At 39.0% G+C, this 12127-nt stretch overlaps 1 protein-coding gene across 2 annotated transcripts in view; it reads left to right on the forward strand.

Moving 5' to 3' along the window:
- Positions 1-12127, forward strand: part of LOC136877035 (clavesin-1) — a 70194-nt gene that overhangs the window by 33746 nt on the left and 24321 nt on the right. For both annotated transcript variants that reach the window (XM_067150836.2, XM_068228526.1), the window contains exon 4: positions 4674-4824. In XM_067150836.2, the coding sequence (XP_067006937.2) occupies positions 4698-4824 (127 nt within the window). In that variant the 5' untranslated portion in view covers positions 4674-4697. The remainder of the gene's footprint in view (positions 1-4673; positions 4825-12127) is intronic.

A 12127-nucleotide genomic window follows, 5' to 3' on the forward strand; every position in this document is an offset into this window, starting at 1 on the left:
TTAGTAGACTGGTTTTACAAAGTAATAATGACTATTTTTATTTGGTTATGGCTGAATATGGTTTTGATGTTGATGTTGGATTTGAAAGACGTTTTTAATTAAGTGTATTGTTGGATTATGAAATCTATTTTATTTAGTATATTTATTATTTTATGGCCGAGGATGTTGGAAATTTGAAGGAACCCCAAACAAACCCCTTGAGCATGCTGATTTAATTTTTCAAAGGACACCATTCTACCCAGCTGTAGTTGAGGCCATCAAGGTCGGTCTGACTCTCCCTAGTGAGCATATTTACTATTGATGCACAGTCAGTACATTATGGCATGTCAGAACTTCAAATCGATCTAAGATGGGAAGCAGTAGCCTATGATAAATGAACTATGCACACTCAGTGTTCACAAGAAGAAAGTGAAAGAGATTGTTGACTTCAATGACATTGTGAAAAACAAATTTAGACAGCAACCAAAAAGGGCTGAAGGTTTTATCTCAATGTTCATTTGTTTTCAAAATAGATTTTCTAAAGTTTTATTGCATGTTCATTACCTTTTATGCATTGAATTTCTGTTCTATTTTATAAATTACATTCTATATTACTCAACCTGTTTATCTTACAGATTTCTTCATTCAACCCACCTTTCTCATGAATTATTTAGGGGTTGCAAGTGCACCCCCTTGCAGCCCCTCATGGTGCCCCTGTCCATTTGTACTATTTTTTTTTTAAGCATATTATGGCACACATCTCTCTTAATGTCAAATAATGTTTCCTGGCCTTTTTCCTCATAATTATGTTATTTAAGCCCAGTTTTATAACCGGATGCCCTTCTTAATGCCGATCTTATGTGGAAGGATGAATTCACTATCGTGTGTTTATGTGGTAGTTGGTAGTGTGATGTGTTGTTGTTACGATCTCCGCTTATACGACATATATTCCCTACCTTGCATGCTGCTTTTTCTCCAATCACATCGCCGCTGCTCCACGCATTCAACTACTCTGCTCACCTGTCGTCTAGCTACTCAATTCATCACGTGACTCTGACATCATCCTCTCCATGCTTCACCTTCTCTGCTTGTGTGTGTGCTGGTGCTTACCTATTGGACACGAGATAATGACGCTTCTGGAACATGCTGACTTTCAGCTTCTTTACTTTCCTCGATCTTTCTGTACTGCTATATATTCCCACTCCGCTGCTCCCAAAATTGAGTCTGCTTTCGTCTCGGAGTGGTGGAGCACCAAAATAACTGTGCTACATTGTATATATGTCACTTCCATCTGGACTGTTATTTCTTCAAGCAATTTGGTGAGCAGGACTTATCATTATATTATTTGGACATTAAATTTTCTATTGGGCCATCTGTCCCAGCTGATACTTTTCTTCCACTGGCTTAAATTTGTACCTTCAAATCACATATGCAAGACTTTATTTCTACAAAAACCTTTCTATCACGAACTGTGCCACGGACAATGTAAAAATTGTAAGCACATCATCTGCCTCCTAGGACATGCTACTTTGTATTATAATTATCATAATAACAGATCCTGCAGCATAGACACACCTGGCGAAGAGAATCCTTTCCCCAATTCGATCCCTGCCACAACTCCCCTTTCCCTTCCCTTCGCCTTTCTTTTCTTTCTTTTTGGATACATTTCCTATAATCTGTATTGTAAATGTGGGACATTTTTTTTATCTTTTGAGGTTTCCTCTATATATTCACTATCTATCAAACTCTTGTCTTTGATTTATTATCTAGTTGCAAAATGTTTCATTATTTATTTATTTATTGTTAAATATATCTTATTTATATTGTTAACCTTCGCTTTTCTCTTGTTCCTATATTCTTTCATTTCTTGGCCTAGCTCCTTCTCACTGCGCGTTTCCATCGTTCAATTATTATTATTATTATTATTATTATTATTATTATTATTATTATTATTATTATTATTATTATTATTATTATTATTATTATTATTATTATTATTATTATTATTATTTGTACCTCTTCTTCCACGACCTTTTTGCTTAAGCTATATATACACTGAAGAAAATGGAAATTGTAACACCCAGAAGGAGTGGTGTCACATTGCTGGAATTGAACATGCATGCAGGACGAGTGATCAGTTGTGATTCGATGATTATACTTTCAAGTCCCTCTGACCGCAAGTTTGGACAACAATCAATACAGGATGTGCCCGCCACGAGCTGCAATACATTGATGAATTCGTCGAGGCATGGAGTCAATAAGGCCCTGGATTGCTTCCTGAGGAATTGTGGCCCATGCTTGCTGCACTGCATGGGTCAGTTGTTCCAGAGTTGTGGGTGGCTGAGGACGGTTGGCCAGTTGTCGACCCATCATGTCCCACACATGCTCAATAGGACTGAGGTCCAGGGATCTGGCGGGCCATTCTAAGGTTGTGATGTCGTGGAGAGCTTCTCTGGAGATGCGTGCAGTGTGAACCCGGGCACTGTCCTGCTGAAACATCCCATTAGCAATGTTTGCCATCATTGGGACAACCACTGGATTGAGTACCCTATCAACGTACTGTCGAGCAGTCATAGTGCCCTCAACATGCACTAATTGTGATTTCACATTAAAGCCAATAGTTCCCCAGACCATAATGCTTGGTGTTGGCCCTGTGTGCCTCTCGACAATAAGATCTGGGCGGCCCCTTTCCCTGGTACGTCAGCGCACACGATTCCGGTGATCACTGTGGGCAAGACAGAAGCGCGATTCATCACGAAAGACGACCCTATGCCATTCGTCGACCCACCTCGATCTTTCTTGACACCAGGCCAGCCTTACATGTCGCTGTTGTGGAGTCAATGGAACACCTTCTGCAGGGACACGGGCTCGTAATCCAGCTGCACGCAGGCAATTACCAACTGTTTGTTGTGTAACGTGGGGTGCCACACCTCCTCGAATTTGCGCTGCTGTTGCATGGGGTTCCATCCGGGCCATCCGAATGATGCGGCGATCCTCTCTCACAGTTGTCTGTCGCGCTGGGCCTGTGCCAGGTCTACGAGTGTGGATACCTTCGCTTGACCACTGCTGCCATACATGTTGTACCGTAGATGCCTGTCAGCCAACACGCGCAGCGACAGTCCTTAGCGATAATCCAGCCTCACACAGCCCAATTATCCGAGCCCTCTCAAACGGCGACAGTTGTTGATAGCGTGCTCTTCTCCATCGTCGAGGCATGTTTGACGAGGAACACTTTGCTGCACAGACTGCAAGTCAACTACGCTACACCAGAGTCCGTATACTGGAGTTGATTCCTCCACGACCAATCACGTGGGGAGACCTGTAGCAACAATCCAATGGGTCTGAAACTTTGATCGTTTACATACCTATATGGCTTTGGTCCATATCTTGAAAATCAATACAAATGACCAATGCCTTCATGGTGTTGCAATTTCCATTTTCTTAAGTGTATTATCTGATTCTATACTATATTATCTCAGCATCGTATGTACATTACCCCTACTGCCTGTCCGACTTGTTGGCTGAATGGTCAGCGCACTGGCCTTCGGTTTAGAGGGTCCCGGGTTCGATTCCTGGCCGGGTCGGGGATTTTAACCTTCATTGGTTAATTCCAATGGCCCGGGGGCTGAGTGCTTGTGCTTTCCCCAGCATCCCTGCAACTCACACACCACACATAACACTATCCTCCACCACAATAACACGCAATTACCTACACATGGCAGATGCCGCCCACCCTCATCAAAGCGTCTGACTTACAAGGGCTGCACTCAGCTAGAAATAGCCACACGAAATTATTACCCCTACTGCCGTGCACTACAATTGTTTAATAACTGATAAATGCGTGCTACCAACAGCATGATAGCAACATTGTATGTAAATGAAGATGTGTATTAAGATTATCATAGTTCCCAAGCTAGATTAATTAAACAAAAGCAGCTAGGAATCAAAACCAGGGCTCTCTACAATGAAAGCTAAAGAGACAGACTTTTGAAACACAGGCCTAGAATCTACAAGTTTAATTCAAATATGGTATCTAAATGGCATCTAATGCTGGATATTTTGTATTTAACTTTTTCTTCCTGAAATAGACTTTCAACATAAAGAACAAAAATGGCCAACGAGAAACCAGTGGAATCTGAACCCACCTCACTCGTCACTCCTAGATAGTCCAATGAGGGAGAGGAACCACATGAGCAGTGCTTCATTGATATAAGTTATAGCATTTCAACACTATTAAGATAAAGGAATAGTGAAAGTAACAAGACATCATCTATCTTAATTACATGCATAACTTTCAAAATGCAAAAGCATACAAAGTTGTTCATTTTAAGAATCCTACATGCATAACCCAGGATTCAAACCATGGCCACTTTAGTGGGAACCCAGCAACAATGTCACATAGCATAACTTAACTGGCAGTCTGAGTAGTTCAGACGGTAGGTAAGTGCTGGCTTTCTGAGCTGAAGTTCACAATAGATTTTCTGGCACATAAAGAAAAAAACTCCTGTGGGACAAAATTCTGCCACCTTGGCATCTCCAGGAACAATAAAAGTAGTTAGTGGTACATAAAATTAATAACATATTTTTGTAATTTAACTTACATACATAGAAGTATGAATGATGACTTTAGTAAAATGTTTATTAATAAGCAAGAATTTTATACAAATTTGCAGTTATTACAAATTATATTACAGATACAGGAGTTCTTCAAATTAAAGATGCAGTATCCACAATGGTTTGTTGAAAAGCCAATAAAAGAATACCAGTCTCTACTGGACCTACATACTCATTACATCCTGCCAGAACGAGATCACAAAGGTCGACGGGTATTCTTAGTAAAAACGGGTAAGTATCTTAACATAACCTTTAGAATTTGTTGTGAAATCCAAATTTTTTATAGAAAATTACTTACAAAATGCAGAATTTGTTTGCTTCATTGACTAAATTCATTTTCAATTGATGGGCTTGCTTTAGTTAATCAGGTGATCATTGGTTTTACATTGCAAAGATTGATTCTGACTGAGGCTGGTGGCTTGTAAGGGTATTTAAATGCATTAACTCTGAGTTGTTGGTGTGAAACACTATTTTTTTTTAAACCTATGAAACAGAATTTTGATACCCAATCACTATTAACAGTCAGAATATAAGTACTCCTTATCCATATTGTTTTCCCTGGTTGTATATGTGCCCACAGTGTGAGCATTCTGAAGTATCACTCAAGGTCAGCTCTTCTGATGCATGAAAAGGTCATTGTGGTTCAAATGATGAGAATATGGTGCACCTGACCATAGAGTAAAATTCTATAAAATCTGAGATGGTAACTCAGTTTTTAAGTCTAGATACACAAGAAAGTCCAGCTTGAAGCATATAGATCATGAAGTATATCTTTAGTCTTGTTAAAAAAGAAACTGCAAAACAAGTGTTGTCCGTGGGAAGAATAAAACTTGTTCTCTTAATCTGTAGTATTCAACAGGCATAGTTCAGGTGGTTCCAAAGCAAACAATGTGGTCATGTGAAGATCAATCAATCAATCAATCAATCAATCAATCAATCAATCAATCAATCAATCAATCAATCAATCAATCAATCAATCAATCAATCAATCAATATCAATCAATCAATACTGATCTGCATTTAGGGCAGTTGCCCAGGTGGCAGATTCCCTATCTGTTGTTTTCCTAGCCTTTTCCTAAATGATTTCAAAGAAATTGGAAATTTATTGAACATCCCCCTTGGTAAGTTATTCCAATCCCTAACTCCCCTTCCTATAAATGAATATTTGCCCCAGTTTGTCCTCTTGAATTCCAACTTTATCTTCATATTGTGATCTTTCCTACTTTTATAAACGCCATTCAAACTTATTCGTCTACTAATATCATTCCACGCCATCTCTCCGCTGACAGCTCGGAACATACCACTTAGTCGAGCAGCTCTTCTTCTTTCCCTCAATTCTTCCCAACCCAAACATTGCAACATTTTTGTAACACTACTCTTTTGTCGGAAATCACTCAGAACAAATCGAGCTGCTTTTCTTTGGATTTTTTCCAGTTCTTGAATCAGGTAATCCTGGTGAGGGTCTCATACGCTGGAACCATACTCTAGTTGGGGTCTTACCAGAGACTTATATGCACTCTCCTTTACATCCTTACTACAACCCCTAAACACCCTCAAAACCATGTGCAGAGATCGGTACCCTTTATTTACAATCCCATTTATGTGATTACCCCAGTGAAGATCTTTCCTTATATTAACACCTAGATACTTACAATGATCCCCAAAAGGAACTTTCACCCCATCTACGCAGTAATTAAAACTGAGAGGACTTTTCCTATTTGTGAAACTCACAACCTGACTTTTAACCCCGTTTATCAACATACCATTGCCTGCTGTCCATCTCACAACATTTTCGAGGTCACGTTGCAGTTGCTCACAATCTTGTAACTTATTTATCACTCTATAGAGAATAACATCATCCGCAAAAAGCCTTACCTCCGATTCCACTCCTTTACTCATATCATTTATATATATATAAGAAAACATAAAGGTCCGATAACACTGCCCTGAGGAACTCCCATCTCAACGATTACAGGGTCAGACAAGGCTTCACCTACTCTAACTCTCTGAGATCTATTTTCTAGAAATATAGCAACCCATTCAGTCACTCTTTTGTCTAGTCCAATTGCACTCATTTTTGCCAGTAGTCTCCCATGATCCACCCTATCAAATGCTTTAGACAGGTCAATCGCGATACAGTCCATTTGACCTCTAGAATCCAAGATATCTGCTATATCTTGCTGGAATCCTACAAGTTGAGCTTCAGTGGAATAACCTTTCCTAAAACCGAATTGCCTTCTATTGAACCAGTTATTAATTTCACAAACATGTCTAATATAATCAGAAAGAATGCCTTCCCAAAGCTTACATACAATGCATGTCAAACTTACTGGCCTGTAATTTTCAGCTTTATGTCTATCACCCTTTCCTTTATACACAGGGGCTACTATAGCAACTCTCCATTCATCTGGTATAGCTCCTCCGACCAAACAATAATCAAATAAGTACTTCAGATATGGTACTATATCCCAACCCATGGTCTTTAGTATATCCCCAGAAATCTGATCAATTCCAGCCGCTTTTCTAGTTTTCAACTTTTGTATCTTATTGTAAATGTCATTGTTATCATATGTAAATTTTATTACGTCTTTGGCCTTAGTCTCCTCCTCTATCTCGACATTATCCTTGTAACCAACAATCTTTACATACTGCTGACTGAATACTTCTGCCTTTTGAAGATCCTCACATACACACTCCCCTTGTTCATTAATTATTCCTCGAATGTCCTTCTTGGAACCTGTTTCTGCCTTAAAATACCTATACATACCCTTCCATTTTTCACTAAAAGTTGTATGACTGCCAATTATGCTTGCCATCATGCTATCCTTAGCTGCCTTCTTTGCATGATTCAATTTTCTACTAAGTTCCTTCAATTTCTCCTTACCTCCACAGCCATTTCTAACTCTATTTCTTTCCAGTCTGCACCTCCTTCTTAGTCTCTTTATTTCTCTATTATAATAAGGTGGGTCTTTACCATTCCTTACCACCCTTAAAGGTACAAACCTGTTTTCGCATTCCTCAACAATTTCTTTAAACCCATCCCAGAGTCTGTTTACATTTTTATTTACCGTTTTCCACCGATCATAGTTACTTTTTAGAAACTGCCTCATGCCTGCTTTATCAGCCATATGGTACTGCCTAACAGTCCTACTTTTAAGACCTTCCTTTCTATCACATTTATTTTTAACTACCACAAAAACAGCTTCATGATCACTAATACCATCTATTACTTCAGTTTCCCTATAGAGCTCATCTGGTTTTATCAGCACGACATCCAGGATATTTTTCCCTCTGGTTGGTTCCATCACTTTCTGAATCAGCTGTCCTTCCCATATTAACTTATTTGCCATTTGTTGGTCATGCTTCCTGTCGTTCGCATTTCCTTCCCAATTTACATCTGGCAAATTCAGATCTCCCGCTACAATCACATTTCTTTCCACGTCGTTTCCCACATAGGTGACTATACTATCAAATAATTCCGAATCCGCATCAGTGCTACCCTTTCCCGATCTGTACACTCCAAATATATCAAGTTGCCTATTATCTTTAGAAATGAGCCTTACACCTAGAGTTTCATGTGTCTCATCTTTAACTTTTTCGTAGCTTACAAATTCTTCTTTCACCAGAATGAACACTCCCCCTCCCACCATTCCTATCCTATCTCTACGATACACACTCCAGTGCGGTGAGAAAATTTCTGCATCCATTATATCATTTCTCAGCCATGATTCAACTCCTATTACAATATCTGGTAAATATATCTCTATTAAATTACTTAATTCTATTCCTTTCTTTAGAATACTTCTACAGTTCAACACTAACAATTTTATGTCATCCCTACTTGACTTCCAGTTCCCTGATCACTGCTCCCTAGACCACCCCGTTTCCCTGAATGTACCTCCCTATTACACTTCCAAACAAATTTCCTAACTTGTACGTACCACTGCGGTTTAAATGAAGGCCATCCGAGCGCAAATCCCTATCTCCTACCCACCCATTAGGATCTAGAAATTTCACTCCCAGTTTTCCACATACCCACTCCATAGTCTCATTTAAATCCCCAATCACCCTCCAGTCAGTATCCCTCCTACACAGTATTCCACTAATAACAATCTCCGCTTTCTTAAACTTCACCCGTGCTGCATTTACCAGATCCCACACATCTCCAACTATGTTGGTACTTATATCAGCTTGCCTTACGTTGTTGGTACCAACGTGAAACACTACCACCTTCTCCTTCCCCTCCTCCCTCTCTTCTACTTTCCTCAACATCTGCCTCAACCTAATTCCTGGATAACATTCTACCCTGGTTCCCTTTCCTCCACACACTTTCCCCACGTGTCTAACGATGGAATCCCCATGACCAGAGCCTCGACCCTACCCACCTCATTTGATCCCCTCCCCTCCTGGTCAGCCCTGTCTTTCCTGATAGCTGCAGAAGCTACTTCCTCCTCCCTTTTCTCCTTCCCATGACCCTGTTCCACCTGTCTTTTCCTATCCTCTACTCTACATTTCCCTTTCCTACATTTTCCCTTCCTCCTACTTCCACGCATCTCAGCAACAGTTCCCTGTCCCTCATCTTCCCTCTGTTGTTCTACCTGGAGTGACTCATACCGATTACGCACAGACACCTATCCTGAATTCTGATCCTGAATAGAGTCCTTAGCCTGCAATCTCCTTCCCCTTAGAACATTAGACCACCTGTCTTCTACACTCCTCCCTTTCCTTTCCCTCCCTCTTGTACACCTACTGTAACCTGTACATTGTTTGAGGGAGTCCTATCTTCCTTCCTGTCTTCTGTGAGAATCCTAATTATTTCCCTCAAACTTTCCAACTCCTCCCTCATACCCCTCAATGCCTCACCACACCCACAATAAGTACACTCGCGCTCCTTAACCATTCTTTACAGGGAAAATTTTTTAAATAAAATAACTTATTTGCAAAAAATAAATGAACGGAGGGATATATTGTCTGGGATAGTACACGACAATAAGGTAATTAATATACGACTACACTACAATACTACTTAGTTGTGCTCTATTTTATTTTATCCTACAACCCCTAACAGGATAAAACTGCTGTTAATTACTGAATATCGAAAGTAATACACAAGAACTACACAATTCCAAACTGCAATTAAGCCTATCCTAATTACAACAACAGTATTTTAGTAAGAGTTTCTACGGGTACCTCTACTACACCAGTACTACACAAATATTTTACAATAATAAAACAAGCACACTAAATTGTAATAGGATATTACTCGTACACTACTGTACTGCACACTACAGTAATTTTTAAACTACTTTCAGACGTATCCTAATTACGATACCGGTACCGTACCGTATGTCACTACTAAGCACAAGCAAGATCTTAATTTGACCTAATGTTATGATTCCCAGTTCGATATGGAACCGTGGAGGCCTTAAGCAGCATGTTGGCGCATTTGTTGAAAGTAGTGGGCTGGGCTATTGAAGAGGTAGAGTACCATAATTTTGACTTGTTACAATTTAACATTATTGTCATTGTAGGTGCTTGTTTTGTGTTTTACATTGTATTTTGTTTAGTTGTGATTTGCTCAGTTGATTCACTGGCTGATGATGACGCGTAATGAGTGTCGAAACTAGTACCAATATTGTATAAATGACATGTGATCTAACTCACATCAATAAATTGTCATTGTATTGAAAAGGTGGATCCTTAAAATTTTCAATTTACTGTAATCCCAGTTCAATACAGAACAATTGAAGTTTCTGTCTTTCCTACCCCATCGTCGCCATAAGACCTATCTGTGTCAGTACGATGTAAAACCACTAGCAAGAAAAATATATTATTATTATTATTATTATTATTATTATTATTATTATTATTATTATTATTATTATTATTATTATTCCAGGAAAAGACAATCATTTAGATTCAGGGGTGTACAAACTGAACTGTCACAAATGCAAAAAATCTTACGTAGAGAAGACCGGACATGTTTTATGGTAAAAATTAAATGAAATGGCGTATGGCTTTTAGTGCCAGGAGGTCCAAGGACAAGTTCGGCTCGCCAGATGCAGGTCTTTTCATTTGACGTCCGTAGGTGACCTGCGTGTTGTGATGAGGATGAAATGATGATGAAGAAGACACATACACCCAGCCCCCGTGCCAGCGAATTTAACCAATTATGGTTAAAATTCCCGACCCTGCCGGGAATCGAACCCAGGACCCCTGGGACCAAAGGCCAGCACACTAACCATTTAGCCATGGAGCCCAACATAGTTTTATGGTAAGATTTCTTGAGCACGTTAATGCTGAGAGGCACAAAAAAAAAATCCTCTAATGACCAACATATGAGTGCAACTGGCCATCAGTTCACTACTATAGAGCAAGATCTGACAATCTTATGTAAAACAAATAAAGTCAGTATACAAAGCACACTAGAAAGTATGTAGGCCTATTGTATATTTATTTAGATCAACAAGGTAATCAGAACAATAACCTTAATGATATACCATAATTGATCATAAGAACCCCTTATACAAAGGAATATTAGCACATTTGGAAGCATTAGGCATAAAAAATAACACAGATTGTAAAAGAAAGAAAACGATCAAACCTCTGTCCTCCTGAATATCTATTCCCCCCTACCCCCTCTTCTGAAGCCATTACAAACCATGATCGTAAGGGATACGCTTCCTATCCGCTCCACAGCCTTGCCAACCCTGAGGGAGGAGCAAACTTCAGAACGTATACATCATTATTTCACTAGCCGGAAAGCTGCATCAGTTGCTGCTAGACCCCTCCAAGGACACAGTAGGTTGATGACATAACAAAGTGAGACACCATTCATTTTCATACTAGGTTCCCTTGTGCAGATTTTAGTACACATTAAGACACAGCAATCCCCCCATTTTTGTTTCACTGCAGATTTTGAGGAAGCTTTTTCATAACAATAAGAAAACAGCAATCAGCTTCCGAGCATTCTTCAGTAAACAAAATTCAAGAGACCCATTTTCACCAAATTAAATCAAATGAAAATACTCACCTCAGAAAAGAAGAGCAGCTGAAGAGAACAGCTTTTTGCTTTTTAATTAAGACGGAACATTGACATGAAAACTTTCCTTTCCAAAACCTTTTTTTAAAATGTACAATCAGGAAAGTCATACACATTACAGATGAACAATAGTGCTGTATACTAACACATTTTTAATATCTATTTAAATGAGTAGGAAATTGTTTTTAATTAGATTAGAACATAGTAGTTTCATCTTCCCTTCCCATTTCACCACCCCATTGAACCCTCCTCACACATTTAATTTTTTAAATTAATAATGTTTTAAACATAACAAGGTACATTTTTAAGATGTTTTTTTGAGAAGAAGAAAATTCTCAGTACTTTCACCTATGCTGAAGATGTTCCTAAGGAATGAAGCGTGTCCTACAAATAATTTTTTGCTTAAAGCAAATATATTATCAAATAGGTGGAAATTTACTTTTATTGATTTAATATAGAAGATAAGCAGACATGGTTGTGGAATGAAGAGGT

This window comes from Anabrus simplex, chromosome 7 (assembly GCF_040414725.1).
Source record: "Anabrus simplex isolate iqAnaSimp1 chromosome 7, ASM4041472v1, whole genome shotgun sequence".
NCBI classification, from domain to species: Eukaryota; Metazoa; Arthropoda; class Insecta; order Orthoptera; family Tettigoniidae; genus Anabrus; species Anabrus simplex.